The sequence below is a fragment of the Microcaecilia unicolor genome, chromosome 4 (assembly GCF_901765095.1).
Source record: "Microcaecilia unicolor chromosome 4, aMicUni1.1, whole genome shotgun sequence".
Lineage (NCBI taxonomy): Eukaryota > Metazoa > Chordata > Amphibia > Gymnophiona > Siphonopidae > Microcaecilia > Microcaecilia unicolor.
Window position 1 is genome coordinate 268,098,765 of NC_044034.1, and position 16,326 is coordinate 268,115,090.

At 49.8% G+C, this 16,326-nt stretch overlaps 1 protein-coding gene across 1 annotated transcript in view; it reads left to right on the forward strand.

The window, feature by feature from the left end:
• TUBGCP3 (tubulin gamma complex associated protein 3) overlaps nucleotides 1–16,326 on the forward strand; it is a gene marked incomplete in the record, with an annotated part of 536,537 nt that overhangs the window by 450,100 nt on the left and 70,111 nt on the right. Inside the window, 1 exon segment of the mRNA XM_030201534.1 lies at nucleotides 4,828–4,956. Within this exon segment, the coding sequence (XP_030057394.1) occupies nucleotides 4,828–4,956 (129 nt within the window).

Consider the following 16,326-nt stretch of genomic DNA (forward strand, 5'->3'; position numbering starts at 1 on the left):
GGACCCAGAAACATTCCGCGTTATTAACGTGTTAAATGTACAGCCCAAATTTTGAAGCAAGTCTATGGTCAGATATCCAGGTGGAAATTTGGGCCAGTTTGTTATTAACTGCGCCCTTCAGCCCATGGTAGCTTTCTTCATCAGCCTCTGAGGTGGTACTTCAGAAACACAGTTGTTCAGAAGCATATATTAATAGTTTCTGACCTCTCAGAAAGCTACTTCATTCCTGTGCTGTCAGATGTCACATGTGCGTCTTGATTTATCTTGTTGTTTATGGACAAAACCTGAACACTTTGCAAATTTTGCTTTTTTAAGAGTGCCCTGTTACCCTCTGTGATAGTTGATTACTTCTGGGGAAATTTAGTACTAAAGTGAAACAGGCTAAGTGAATCAGGAGACAAAAGGCAAATTGGTTCCAAAGCAATGCAGCTTTATTGCTAGCAATGAACAGCACTGAGTTTTCTCAGGATACTGTGTGTCACAAATCATCTGACACTTACATTTATACTTCCCTGCTGGGCCTGCGCATTAGGCCCCTTATACATCACAGTGGACATGCGCAGTAAACATTTGTAGTTCTTACAGTACACATTTGTAGTTCACAGTACATACACACGTCATAATACTGAAATGATACTGGCAAGGGAAACGAAACTTAGCATCTTCTTCTACACACACACAATGCTCCTTTCTAGCACAGGAGATAAGATTCGTTAGACTCAGAGATGCAGGGTGGGGGTGTCAACACCCTCCAAGGCCATCTATTCATGTGACGCCTACGTGCAAGCTGGTCTTTGTGTGCAAGCCTTGCTACTACTGTTACAAGCTGTATATCTAATGCACCTGCATTCTGTCTTACACTAATAGGCAGCAAGGCAGCGCAAACTGACAAGTTGTGGTTAAGGCACAGTACAAGAGAACTTAAATGTCCAATACATTCAAGTATGGAATATGCCCAAAAAGGCAGAGGCAGAGGTAGTATGCACAAGGTAAAGTCCATCAGTATGCACAGAGCTTGAGGTTGTTCTGTTGGTCCAGTAGTATCCAGCGTTCAGTGATCCACTCCTACAAAAGCATTATTTCTGCTCCCCAACTTTTTAAAATTCTGCAATATTTTGCATTAATTTGCACAATATAATCATGGGGCTTGATTATCCAAAGGGCTTTAACAGGCAGGGCCACTGAATATCTCCGCTAACCAGCAATTCCTTAAGGTTAGTGGTGGTTCAGGGGTGGAGTTTGAGCAGAGCCACAAATTAGCCTGTGAGCAGTGATGTTCGGTTTGCTAATTGGGTAAAGCTGTCCTAACTTTATACTCCAAGTTAACTAGGCACCGATCTGAATATCAGTTAATTTCTAGGTCCACACACGTACCCAGGTATTCAGTCCTGGGAGCCCACATGCCTGGGCATTGAATATCCAGGATTAGTTCAGCTTGCAGCTATGAGTGGTTTACAAGTTGCTTACTGATGTGGGTATTGACCCCATGGTTCTTAATATTCGTATATTTCATTTCAACATAACTACTATTACACAAATGCACATAATTTAAACATATTTGTGCAGAAATCATTCAGGAGTACTGTAAAAGTACATTTCTTTAGTCCAGTCCTGAACCCCCTCTTCGCCCCTGGGCTCTCTTTCTCTCCATCTCTTTCCCAAAATCTTTCTCCCTGACTCAGGCTTGACTACCTCCCAGCTCACTTGCTCTTTTTCCCGTCCCAGACTATACTCCATGCTCTTTCTCATTCTCCTTTCCCTCTCTTGGGTTTGACCCCCCACCCTCTACAGCTCTTTTTTGCCCAGGTTTAGATCCCCCCCCCCCCCCCCCCCCCCCCCCCCAAAGCTATTTCAACCATGTTATCTCCTCCTCTCTCCACTGATTGAACTCCACCTCTTTCCTTACTTCCCCCCACCTGAGCAACATAACACAACTTCTTGTATGCTACTTTTTCTCCTGGAGGGTCTGGCACTGTTTGAGAAACATATCCCCAAAACTCTGAAGGGTAGGGAAAGAGAAATGTGACGATATACCGCCTTTCTGTGGTTTTTGCAACTACATTCAAAGCAGTTTACATAGTATGTGCAGTAACTTATCTTTACCTGGGGCAATGGAGCTGCAGTGGGAATCAAACCCAGTTCCCCAGGATCAAAGTCTGCTGCACAGCTTCAGGATCAACTCTGAGCTGCACCAGTGAGCACACAAGCACTGAAATGGTGGGAGGAGGATTGGACAAAATGATTGCAGTGACAGTAGGGTTGTTGCCTGCCTGATCAGTTGTTTTTTGCTTTTAAGTCAAGTTAAGGGGGGGCAAGCTACCTAGTTGTGGTGGAGAAGCAAATGCAGCTGACTGAGGGTAAACAGAGTATCAACTTGAATATCTTCCTCCTTTCTCTACTGCACTAGCAAAACAATTCTCTCCCCCCTCCTGTGTACTGATGTTTTTGCTGTCACCTGGTTCTCAATTAAATTCAGTGTAGGTGAGGGATTCTGCTTAAATTTTGCATTTATTAATTACACAGATTCTCCCAGGAGTACCTTGTAGAGCATTAACATATTTAACCATTTTTGTTGTGCAGCAGCATCACCTTTTTATTTTTTTGCTGTTCATAACTAATAATATTCAGAGGGCAGTTTAGATCATCCTGTGCAGTTGTAGAGGAATGGATATTTTTTACCAGTCAACCTTTTAGTAAATTTTCAAATGGAAACTATGGGGCTCATTTTCAAAGCACTTAGCCTTACAAAGTTCCATAGAGTGGCATAATCGAACACTAACACCTATCTCCATGGGCGTCTATGTCCGAAAACGGGTATGTGAAGAGGTGGGACAGATCGTATTTTCGTAAAAATGGACGTTTTTCAGCTGGACGTTTGTTTTTTTAGCAATAATGGAAACTAAAAGCGCCCAGCTCAAAAACGTCCTAATCCGAGCCATTTGGTCATGGGAGGGGCCTCAATTCGTAGTTCACTCGCCCCCCTGACATGCCAGGACACCAACTGAGCACCCTAGAGGTCAGTGCGGTGGACTTCAGACAACGCTCCCACATGCATAGCTCCCTTACCACGGGTGCTGAGCCCCCAACCCCCCTCCCCCAAAACCCACTACCCACAAATGTACAACACTACCATAGCTCTTAAGGGTGAAGGGGGCACCTACATGTGGTTACAGTGGGTTTTGGAGGCCTCCCATTTACCAGCACAAGTGTTACAGGTAGGGGGGATGGGCCTGGGTCCACCTGGCTGAAGTGCACTGCGGTACCCACTAAAAGTGCTCCAGGGACCTGCATACACGCAGGCCTCTAGGACTTGTTGCTGCTATATAACATTGGCACACCAGTTGATACCTGAAGACTAATCTCTCCGAAAACGTCCTTTATTGGAATAAGCACGCTTATTCACAGTTAACTGCAGATCAGAGGTTGTGCCCCACTGGCAAAGAGTCTCCCTGGTACTGAGATTAGCAGTAGGTCAGAGTTGGCAGAATGGTGCACAATACCCTCTTTCAGCCACATTCAAGGTAAGAACTAAGTTCTGTAACGTGGCTAACACATGAAAGGGATCTAAAACTGGCTTACAAAAATGGCCACTACCTCATGGACTACCGGAAACAAAACAGGGCACACTCTGACCCAGTAAGCAGGGGGAAAAGCACCATGGGAGTAGAGCCTACCAACTATCAACATCGTGAGCATTTGCCACAAGCTAGTGGAATCACGGAGCCCAATACCCTACACCCACCACAATGCATTGCTGATGTGACTCTGCAGTGCGCATAACAGAAAAGGTGTCACACTCACCCGAGAACCACATCAGAACCAGGGAAAGGCTGTCACAGGATAGAACACATTCTGCTGTCATGGAAGTGGGTACGGCATTTGAGGCTGGCATAGAGGCTGGAAAAAAAGTTTTTAAAGTGGGGGTTTTTTGGTGGGAGGGGGTTAGTGACCACTGGGGAGTCGGGGAGGTCATCCCCGATTCCCTCCAGTGGTCATCTGGTCAGTTGGGGCACTTTTTTGGGACCTGTTCGTGAAAAAAAAGGGTCCAAAAAAAGTGACCCAAAATTGCGGTAAAAACGCCTTTTTTTTCGATTATCTGCTAAAGACGCCCATCTCTCCTCGGCCGATAACCACGCCCCAGTTCCGCCTTCACCATACCTCCGACACGCCCCCGTCAACTTTACCCGTTTTCACGACGGATTGCAGTTGGAAACTTCCAAAATCGGCTTTCGATTATACCGATTTGGGCACCCATGGGAGAAAGACGCACATCTCCCGATTTGGGTCGCAATATAGGCGTTTTTCTCTTTCGATTATAAGCAGGATAGTAACCTGTGGAACTTTGTAAGTCTAAGTGCTTTGAAAATACGCCTCTGTGTGGTTAATTTTTCTTTGAAAATTGCCTACAGATTGTACAGGTCAAAAGTACCTGCAGTTTGGACAAAAATTGTTTCTATACCCTATCCTCTTGCCTCCCTGATAGTAACTCATCTGGCTAAATGCATGCATGCTGTGGAAATAGGCGTATACTTTTTAGATGGGTAGAGTAGCTTAGAGCTGGGCCCATTTACTAGGTAAATGGCTTTACAATTTTTCATGCATGCATTATTGCAGATATCCTTTTTCAATATTTAAATATAAAATGAAATCCACCCTAGGTCTATAGGTGGATTAATATGTCCAGCAGCAACTCAAGATCAAGTGTATATCTTACATATTTTGGTAATTCTTTGATATATTAGAAAATTAAAAAGATTTCATGAATGTAAGTTTTATATTACAGTGATATTTCCAAAAAGAGTTTAATTCATGTCTTCCAGGCCAGAGCTTGCTCGACCCGCCACCACATTGTATCAGCATAATCTAACAGGAATCCTTGAAACAGCTGTGAGAGCAACCAATGCACAGTTTGACAATCCCGAGATCCTCAAACGGCTGGATGTTAGGCTTCTAGAGGTATTTATACTATTTCAGCTTTTGGACACAACTTCTATTGCAGCTTAAATTAGTGATACTTATCTGTTGTTTAGCAAGTCACTTCAGAAGTGACTTGTCTCAAAGAACTTCACAGAAAGCTTGTATTTTTGGATTACTCACTATATCTGTAAAACTTTAAGATATATCGCAGTTTAATTTACAGGTTTATTTCTGCTTTTTCAGTGCATGACAGTAGAAAATAAATCACAATTTGTATTCGCATTTAATAACCATATAAAAAAATTGCACAGTACAGACCAGCTCAGGATAAAACTTAAAAAATGTATTCAATAAAATATAAATTTACAATAAATTGTAAAAATCATACAGTATTAAAGTCTAGGGACATGATTAAGATCTCTGCAACCCCCCCCCCCCCCCCCCCCCCCCCCCCCTCAGATAGCCAACACTCAGGTCAGTATTCTGCTGCAATGGGCAGCATATTTTAAAAATGTCAGTCACCGCATTTTAATGTACTACATACACACTTAGTACCACTATCCAGATAGTGAGCATTGCTGAATATATGTGGACAGCGGTGACTGTTACATGCTGCGTGGGTAGTGGCCATATTAAACTGCATAGTTATATATATAGCAGCTGAACGTCCATATTAATCTACATAGCTATACGCATAGGAGCCAGCTGTGTGTGCTTGAGCACCCCTAATACTGAACAAACTCCTTGACTATGCCCAAGTAAGGGTGCATTTCCATTGGGTTTAGTACCCCCAATCATTTTGAAAAGCTGGCTCCTATTGCTATACTGAGAGTAGCTAAATATCGCCAATTCTCAGTACTTAGACAGAATAAGAACATAAGAATAGCTGTACTGGGTCAGACCAATAGTCCGTCTACCCACTATCCTGTTTCCAACAGTGGCTAATCCAGGTCACAAATACCTGGCAGAAACACTTAGTGCTGAACTAAATATTAGGATTCTATTTGGCTCCAAATATATTATTCATATTCGACTGAATAGTGATTTAAATTTGAATACGAATAATCCGGGGCTCTACTGTGCTAAATCCTACTGAAATAAATCTTTGATTTCATGTTGCTTCTTTTATTGTTTGTTATGTTAAACCTCAATTCCCATTATTCATATTTGGCCGAATAGTAAAATGCTATTCAGTACAGCTTTAACCCAAATAGTAGCAACATTCCATGCTACTGATCCCAGGTCAAGCAGTGGCTTCCCCTATGTCTTTCTAAATAGCAGACTATGGACTTTCTCCAGGAACTTGTCCAAACCTTCAAACCCAGCTACACCAACTGCTGTTATCACATCCTCTGGCAATGAGTTCCAGAGCTTAACTATTCATTGAGTGAAAAAAATATTTCCTCTTATTGGTTTTAAAAGCATTTCCATGTAACTTCATTGAGTGTCTCCTAGTCTTTGTAGTTTTTGAAAGAGTAAAAAATTGATTCACCTTTACCCGTTCTACACCACTTAGGATTTTGTAGATCTCAATCATATCCCCCCTCTGCTATCTCTTTTCTAAGCTGAAGAGCCCTAAACTCTTTTTTTCTTTCTTCATATGAGAGGAGTTCCATCCCCTTTATCATTTTCCTCACTCATTGAACCTTTTCTAATTCTGCTATATCTTTTTTGAGATACGGCGATCAGAATTGAACGCAATACTCAAAGTCAGTTCACACCATGGAGCGATACAGAGGCATTATAATATTCTTGGTTTTATTTTCTATCTCTTTACTAATAATTCCTAGCATCCTGTTTGCTTTTTTTGGCCGCTGCTGCTGCTGCACACTGGCTGACTCCTAAGGTGGACCTTAGCATTGAGTAACTGGGAAGAATAATCCAAATCATAATGTGCATCACCTTGCATTTGTCCACATTAAATTTCATGTGCCGTTTGGATGCCCAGTCTTCCAATTTTCCTAAGACCTTCCCGAAATTTTTCACAGTCCATATGTGTTTAACAACTTTGGATCATTTTGTGTTATCTGCAAATGTCATTTGTCATTCCCATTTCTCCGAGGACAAGCAAGCTGCTTGTTCTCACTGATGGGTTGATGTCCGACGGCAGCCCCAGGTCCGGAATTCTTCCTAGCAACAAAATTTGCTAGAGCCCTCGTGCGCATGAGTGCGTGCACCACGCATGCACGGCCATCTTCCTGCCCGTCACACGAACATGCCCCTCAGTCTCTTTTTTCCGATGTCAGGGCGGCTGTTTTACGGTCGCTCTGCGCCTCAGGAGAGAGCCCCTTGCAATTTTTTGCGTTTTTCTTTTGTGCTTTGTTTTTTGCGAGTACGCTCGCTTGTTCTTTTAAAAAAAAAAAAAAAGAGTTAGACGACTTTCTGTCCTTTTCCAGTTTGTCAGAAGTTTTTTTGTTTTCGTTTCATGTGCGGCCCTGTTAGCCGCCCATACGGGATTTTGTTTTTTCCCCTTTTTTGACGCCATCACGTCTTTTGATTTCGCCACCGCGATTTTTCCGTCAATGTCATTGAAGATCGCCAGCGGCTTCAAGAAGTGCACTCGGTGCAGCCGGGCAATCTCGGTCACTGATCCACATGCTTTGTGTATTCAGTGTCTTGGGGTGAGTCATCGTCCCGACGCTTGTACTTTGTGCCGCGGTCTTAAAAAGTGGACTCAAGCGTCGAGATTAGCTCAGTGGAAGCGCCTGTTCCACGCTTCACCTGGTTCTTCGACGTTGGCAGCAGTACCGAGATCGGCGGTGTCGATGTCAGCACCGGAGAGTGCATCGACGTCCGGAGTGCAGGTAATGGCTGTCCAGAGACCATCTCACGCTGGCAGCAGTGGGCCATCTTGTGGGTCTCCACCTACCTCGAGGGCTTCTGCGGTGCAGGTCCATGGGGACCGACCCTCTTCGGACCCAACCCCAAGGAGACGTTTGGATTCCACGTCTTCCTCGTCAGTACCGGTCACCCTCCCATCACGGTACCGAGAGCTCCGTGACGCCGAAGGATTTGGCACCTGTGAAGCGTCGACGCTGGGAGGATTGCTCACCCTCCATTCGGGAGGTGTCGATGCGCACTTCTCCGGACAGCCCGGTACTGCCTCCGCCTCCTCAGCAGATTCAGGCTTCGACTCCTGCACCAACTTCCCAGCCTTTCTCTACAGCCACTCTTGACGAGCACCTCAAAGCCATTCTTCCAGGGATCCTGGAAAGGCTGCTGTGATCGTCTGCTCTTGTACCTGCGGTGCTTGCGCCTACGGTACCGTCGATGGATGTGGCAGCTGGCTCCCCGTCCGTGGTGCGGCCTTCGGCATCGGCGCCGTTTGCAGTGCCGGCGTCGGCTGCCACCCAAGTGGTTTCCCCGTCGATGGAGGGAGCTTCATCGCTGTTAGCACGAGAGTCCACTTCTTGACACCGTCATCGAGGACATCGCTCCTTGACTTCGAGACGAGCCCGGCTTCAGACTGCGGTCAAAGAGATCGTGTCTGATACCGAGGGAGAGGCCTTGAGGGAGGCAGAGGAGGACCCAAGATATTTCTCGGATGAGGAGTCTTGTGGTCTTCCTTCTGATCCTACTCCTTCATCGGAGAGAAAGCTTTATCCCCCCGAGAGTTTGTCTTTCTCGTCTTTTGTCCAGGAAATGTCTATGGCCATTCCCTTCCCAGTGGTCACTGAGGATGAGCCCAGGGCTGAGATGTTCGAGGTCCTGGACTATCCTTCACCACCTAAGGAGTCATCCACAGTTCCCCTACATAATGTCCTTAAGCAGACATTGATGGCGAACTGGATGAAACCATTAACTAATCCCACCATCCATAAAAAAGTCGAGTCCTAGTACCGGATTCACGGGGACCCGGAGTTGATGAAGACCCAGTTGCCTCATGACTCTGGGATTGTGGATTCCGCTCTCAGGAGAGCCAAGAGTTCTAGGGATTACGCCTTGGCACCCCCGGGGTGGGAGTCTAGAACTCTGGACTCTTTTGGGAGGAAGGCCTATCATTCCTCTATGCTCGTGGCCAACATCCAGTCCTACGAGCTCTACACGAGCATCCATATGCAGCATAATTATTTTTGTCTATTAGATTGTAAGCTCTTTGAGCAGGGACTGTCTTCTATGTTTGTGCAGCGCTGCTTACGCTTTGTAGCGCTATATAAATGCTAAAAGTGGTTGGGAGGCAGGGATAGTGCAGGGCAGACTTATACGGTCTGTGCCAGAGCTGGTGGTTGGGAGGCGGGGATAGTGCTGGGCAGACTTATACAGTCTGTGCCCTGAAGAACACAGGTACAAATCAAAGTAGGGTATACACAAAATTAGCACATATGAGTTATCTTGTTGGGCAGACTGGATGGACCGTGCAGGTCTTTTTCTGCCGTCATCTACTATATAAATGCTAAATAGTAGTAGTAGTAGTAGTAGATCAGCTCCTTTCGGACCTGGCCAAGCCTTTTCAGGAGGTGGTCAGGCAGCTGAAGGCGTGTCGTAAATTCCTGTCCAGGGGTGCTTATGACACTTTTGATGATGCGTCTAGGTGCCGCTGCTCAAGGTATAGTGATGCGCAGACTCTCATGGCTGCGTGCCTCTGATCTGCAGAATCAAGTCCATCAGCGGATTGCAGACGCTCCTTGCTGGGGGGATAATATTTTTGGCGAGAAGGTCGAGCAGGTGGTAGAACAGCTCCATCAGCGGGAAACCGCACTCGACAAGCTCTCCCACCGGACGCCTTCAGCATCTACCTCTTCAGGTAGACGTTTTTACGGGGGTCAGAGGAATGCTCCCTACGCTTACAATAAGTGCAGGTACAATCCTCCTTCCCGCCAGCCTGCTCAGGCTAAACCCCAGTGCGCTCGTTCACGTCAACAGCGTGCGCCTCAACAGGCCCCTGCAGCTCCCCAGCAAAAGCAAGGGACGGGCTTTTGACTGCCTCCAGGTGAGCATAGCCGACTTTTAAAGTGTCTGTGCTGGACGATCTACCGGTCGGAGGGAGGTTGAAATTTTTTCACCAGCGGTGGCCTCTTGTAACCTCTGATCAGTGGGTTCTCCAAATAGTCCGGCTAGGATACTCCCTCAATTTGATGTCCAAACCTCCAAATTGTCCACTGGGAGCTCAGTCCTTCAGCTTCCAGCACAGGCAGGTACTTGCAGAGTAACTCTCCACCCTTCTCAGCGCCAATGCGGTCGAGCCCTTTCCACCGGGGCAAGAAGGGCTGGGATTCTATTCCAGGTGCTTCCTTGTGCAAAAGAAAACGGGGGGATGCGTCCCATCCTAGACCTAAGGGCCCTGAACAAATATCTAATTCGAGAAAAGTTCAGGATGCGTTCCCTGGGCACCCTTCTTCCCATGATTCAGGGAAACGATTGGCTATGCTCTCTGGAGTTGAAGGATGCTTATATACATATTCTGATACTGCCAGCTCACAGGCAGTATCTTTGAATTCCGTCTGGGAACACAGTACTTTCAATATTGTGTACTTCCCTTTGGTCTCGACTCCGCGCCCCGGGTATTCACCAAATGCCTGGCGGTAGTGGCAGAGTCTCTACGCAAGCTGGGAGTGCATGTCTTCCCTTATCTCGATGATTGGCTGGTGAAGAGCACTTCCGAGGCAGGAGCTCGGCAGTCCATGCAGATGACTATTCAACTCCTGGAGCTACTCGGGTTTGTTATAAATTACCCAAAGTCCCATCTTCTTCCAGTTCAACAACTAGAATTCATAGGAGCTCTGCTGGACTCAAAGGCGGCTCAGGCCTACCTCCCCGAAGCGAGGGCAGACAATCTTCTTTCCCTCGTTTCTTGGGTCAGAGCGTCTCAGCAGATCACAACTCGGCAGATGTTGAGATTGCTGGGTCATATGGCCTCCACAGTTCATGTGACTCCCATGGCCCGCCTTCACATGAGATCAGCTCAATGGACCCTAGCTTCCCAGTGGTATCAGGCTGCGGGGGATCTAGAGGATGTTATCCAGCTGTCCACAGAGTTTCTCAATTCCCTCTGTTGGTGGACAATTCGATCCAATTTGACCGTGGGACGTCCCTTTCAAATTCCTCAGCTGGGATGGGGAGCTCATGTCGATGGGCTCCACACTCAAGGAGTTTGGTCCCTCCAGAAAACCGGTCTTCAGATCAACCTACTGGAGTTGAGAGCGGTCTGGAACGCGCTAAAGGCTTTCAGAGATTGGCTGTCCAATCAAATCATTCAAATTCAGACAGACAATCAGGTTGCCATGTACTACATAAACAAGCAGAGGGGCACCGGATCACGCTCCCTGTGTCAGGAAGCCGTTCAGAAGTGGCTTTGGGCTTGCTGGCACGGCATGTTTCTCTAAGCCACCTATCTGGCGGGTGTAAACAACAGTCTGGCCAACAGATTGAGCAAGATAATGCAACCTCACGAGTGGTTGCTCAGCTCGGGCGTGGTACGCAAGATCTTCCGAGCGTGGGGCACCCCCTCGGTGGACCTTTTTGCCACTCAGACAAATCACAAAGTCCCTCAGTTCTGTTCCAGTCTTCAGGCCCACGGCAGGCTAGCGTCGGATGCCTTTCTCCTACATTGGGGCAAGGGCCTCCTGTATGCATATCCTCCCATACCTTTGGTGGGGAAGACTTTGCTGAAACTCAAGCAAGACCGCAGGACCATGATTCTGATTGCTCCTTTTTGGCTCCGTCAGATCTGGTTCCCTCTTCTTCTGGAGTTGTCTTAGGAAGAACCGTGGAGATTGGAGTGTTTTCCAGCCCTCATCACTCAGAATGAGGGGGCGCTTCTGCATCCCAACCTCCGGTCCCTGGCTCCCACGGCCTGGATGTTGAGAGCGTAGACTTTGCCTCCTTGGGTCTGTCAGAGGTTGTCTCCCGAGTCTTGCTTCCAGGAAAGATTCCACTAAAGAGAGTTTCTCCGAGGACAAGCAGGCTGCTTGTTCTCATGACTGGGCTGACGTCCACGACAGCCCCCTCCAACCGGAAGAAAACTTTGCGGGAGGTCCCGCACGTAGGGCACGCCCACCGCGCTTGCGCGGCCGTCTTCCCGTCCATACGCGACCGTTCCCGCTCAGTTTTTTTCCTTTCCACGCTGGAGAGAGACGTTTTCACGTCCCTCTCTTAGTCAGCCCCGGAAACTGGATTGCGGCCTAGCCCGCGGTTTTTCTTTATTAGTGTACGCGTTCGCGTTATCTTTTCTTTTCTTAGTTGCGAGGGCTTTTCACCGCCACCATCGACAATTTTGACTTCGCCGACGCAATTTTTCCATCGATGTCCTCGAAGGTCCCGAGCAGATTCAAGAAGTGTGGTCGGTGCGGCCGGCAGATCTCGCAGACCGATACTCACGCTTGGTGTCTCCAGTGCCCCTTGTGTCTTGGCTTAAGGAAGCGGACGCAGGTGGCGAGGCAAGTTCTGCGGGACCGTCTTTTTGGAACTTGCACTGGCCCTTCGACGTCGACCTCGACAGTACCGAAGTCGACAGCGTCGACGCCGACTATGGCATCGACCCCAGGAGCCACAGGTACCCTTGGCCCGCCGGCCTGCCGGCGACGGCGGTGGTGAGTGGCCACGCGGGCAGTCTACCCCGGCCACTCCCGCTGCTCAGGGCCATCAGGACCGAACCCTGTCGGATCCGATACCTTGTGGCTGGGGGGGGGGGGGGGCTCCACCTCCTCCTCCTCCTCCTCCTCCTCGTCCCTTCCGTGGAGCGCCGATGACGGGCATCGAAAGAAAGCCAAGAAGCACCGTCATCGGTTGCCCACGACGCACGGGACTGGCAGCTCCGGGACATCGAGGGACGACTCAACACCTAGGAAGCGGCAGTGCCGGGAGGAGCGTTCCCCCTCAGTCGAAGAGGTGTCGCTGCGCCGGTCCGCGGGTATCTCGGTACAGTCTCCTGGACCCGAGCAGTTTCCAGCACCGGCACCCACACCGGCCCCTCTGCCTTTTCTCGACAGCGGGCCTAGACGAGTGCCTCCGAGCCATCCTTCCCGGGATCCTGGAAGGGCTGATGCGCCAGGCTCTACCGGCACCGGGGGTGCTTTGCCCCCGATGCCATTGGGCTCTGGCCCGATGATGAGGCCTCCGACGCCGCTTGCGGCACCGGTGTCAACCGCCACTCAGGTGGAGTCCACGTCGATGGCGGGAGCTTCGTCCCCACCAGTGCGGGAGTCCACTGCTCGACGCCATCATCGAGGACGTGGTTCCTCGCAGTCGAGATGGGCCCGGTTGCGGTCTGAGCTGAGAGAGCTCATGTCTGACACCAAGGAGGAGGCCTCATGGGGGGAGGAGGAGGACCCCAGATATTTCTCCTCAGAGGAGTCTGTGGGCCTTCACTCTGACCCCACTCCTTCACCGGAGAGGAAGCTCTCTCCTCCTGAGAGCCTCTCCTTTGCCTCCTTTGTCAGGGATATGTCTATCAGCATTCCCTTCCCAGTGATTACTGTGGATGAGCCGAGGGCAGAGATGCTCGAAGTCCTCGACTATCCATCGCCACCTAGAGAGTCTTCCACGGTACCGCTGCATAATGTCCTTAAGGAGACACTGCTTCGGAACTGGTTGAAGCCACTATCTAATCCCACCATCCCCAAGAAAGCGGAGTCCCAATACAGAATCCACTCAGACCCAGAGTTGATGCGGCCTCAATTGCCTCATGACTCGGCGGTCGTGGACTCTGCTCTCAAGAGAGCACGGAGTTGAGGGATACCGCCTCGGCGCCCCCTGTGCGAGAGTCTCGCACTCTGGACTCGTTTGGGAGGAAGGCCTACCAATCTTCCATGCTCGTGACCCGCATCCAATCATACCAGCTCTACACGAGCATCCACATGCGGAATAATGTGCGGCAACTGGCGGACCTGGTCGACAAGCTCCCTCCGGAGCAGTCCAGGTCATTTCAGGAGGTGGTCAGGCAGCTGAAGGCGTGCAGAAAGTTCCTGTCTAGGGGTATCTATGACACCTGTGATGTGGCATCTCGAGCTGCGGCCCAAGGTATAGTGATGCGCAGACTCTCCTGGCTGCGTGCCTCTGACCTGGACAACCGTACCCAGCAGCGGCTGGCGGATGTCCCTTGCCGGGGGGATAACATTTTCGGCGAGGTCCAGCATTTGGTGGACCAACTACACCAGCGGGAAACCGCTCTCGACAAGCTCTCCCACCGGGCGCCTTCAGCATCCACCTCAGCAGGTGGACGTTTTTCTCGGGCCCGGCAGGCTGCACCCTATGCCTACAGCAAGCGTAAGTACACCCAGCTGGCCCGAAGGCCTCCTCAGGTACAGGGACAGCCCCAGTGCGCTCGTTCCCGTCAACAGCGTGCGCCTAAGCAGCCCCCTGCGCCTCCACAGCAAAAGCCGGGGACGGGCTTTTGACTGGATCCATGGGAACATAGCCGCCATCAAAGTATCCGTGCCGGACGGCCTGCCGGTCGGGGGGAGGTTGAAAGTTTTTCACCAAAGGTGGCCTCTTATAACCTCCGACCAGTGGGTTCTCCAAATAGTGCGGTTTGGCTACACCTTGAATTTGGTCTCCACTCCACCAAATTGCCCACCGGGAGCCCAATCCTTCAGCTCCCATCACAAGCAGGTACTTGCAGAGGAACTCTCCGCCCTTCTCAGCACCAATGCGGTCGAGGAGCCTGTGCCACCCGGGCAGGAAGGGCAGGGATTCTATTCCAGGTACTTCCTTGTGGAAAAGAAAACAGGGGGGATGCACCCCATCCTAGACCTGAGAGGCCTGAACAGGTATCTGGTGCAAGAAAAGTTCAGGATGCTTTCCTTGGGCACCCTTCTTCCCATGATTCAGAAAGACGATTGGCTTTGTTCCCTGGATTTAAAGGATACTTATACTCACATCCCGATACTGCCAACCCACAGACAGTATCTCCGATTCCGTCTGGGGACACATCACTTTCAGTATTGTGTGCTGCCCTTTGGGCTCGCCTCTGCACCACGGGTGTTCACGAAGTGTCTCGTGGTGGTTGCGGCGTACCTACGCAAGCTGGGGGTGCACGTGTTCCCGTATCTCGACGATTGGCTGGTGAAGAGCACCTCAGAGACAGGAGCTCTTCGGTCCATGCAGTGTACTATTCACCTTCTGGAGCTGCTGGGGTTTGTGATAAATTACCCGAAGTCCCATCTCCAGCCAGTTCAATCTCTGGAATTCATAGGAGCTCTGCTGAATTCACAGACGGCTCAGGCCTATCTTCCCGAGGCAAGGGCTGAGAATCTCCTGTACCTCGCTTCCCAGACCAGAGCGTCTCAGCAGATCACAGCTCGGCAGATGTTGAGACTCCTGGGCCATATGGCCTCTACGGTCCATGTGACTCCCATGGCTCGTCTTCACATGAGATCTGCTCAACGGACCCTAGCTTCCCAGTGGTGCCAAGCCACCGGGAATCTAGAAGATGTCATCCGCCTGTCCATCAGTTGCCGCGCTTCGCTGCACTGGTGAACAAATCGGACCAATTTGACCCTGGGACGTCCATTCCAAATTCCGCAGCACACGAAGGTGCTGACGACGGATGCATCTCGCCTGGGGTGGGGAGCTCATGTCGATGGGCTCCACACCCAGGGGGTGTGGTCCCACCAGGAACAAGATCTTCAGATCAACCTCCTGGAGCTCCGAGCGGTCTGGAACGCACTGAAGGCCTTCAGAGATCGGCTGTCCTACCAAATCATCCAAATTCGGACAGACAATCAGGTTGCAATGTATTACATAAACAAGCAGGGGGGCACCAGATCTCGCCCTTAAACAAGCAGGGGGGCACCGGATCTCGCCCTCTGTGTCAGGAAGCCGTCAGGATGTGGCATTGGGCCTGCCAGTTTGGCATGCTTCTCCAAGCCACATACCTGGCAGGCGTAAACAACAGTCTGGCCGACAGGCTGAGCAGAGTCATGCAACCGCACGAGTGGTCGCTCCATTCCAGAGTGGTACGCAAGATCTTCCGAGAGTGGGGCACCCCCTCGGTGGACCTTTTCGCCTCTCAGACCAATCACAAGCTGCCTCTGTTCTGTTCCAGACTACAGGCACATGGCAGACTGGCGTCGGATGCCTTTCTCCTCCATTGGGGGAACGGCCTCCTGTATGCTTATCCTCCCATACCTTTGGTGGGGAAGACCTTGCTGAAGCTTAAGCAAGACCACGGCACCATGATTCTGATAGCACCTTTTTGGCCACGTCAGATCTGGTTCCCTCTTCTTCTGGAGTTGTCCTCCGAAGAACCGTGGAGATTGGAGTGTTTTCCGACTCTCATTTCGCAGAACGAAGGAGCGCTTCTGCACCCCAACCTTCAGTCTCTGGCTCTCACGGCCTGGATGTTGAGGGCGTAGATTTTGCTTCGTTGGGTCAGCCTGAGGGAGTCTCTCGTGTCTTGCTTGCTTCTCGAAAGGATTCCACTAAAAAGACTTACTTTTTCAAGTGGAGGAGGTTTGTCGTTTGGTGTGA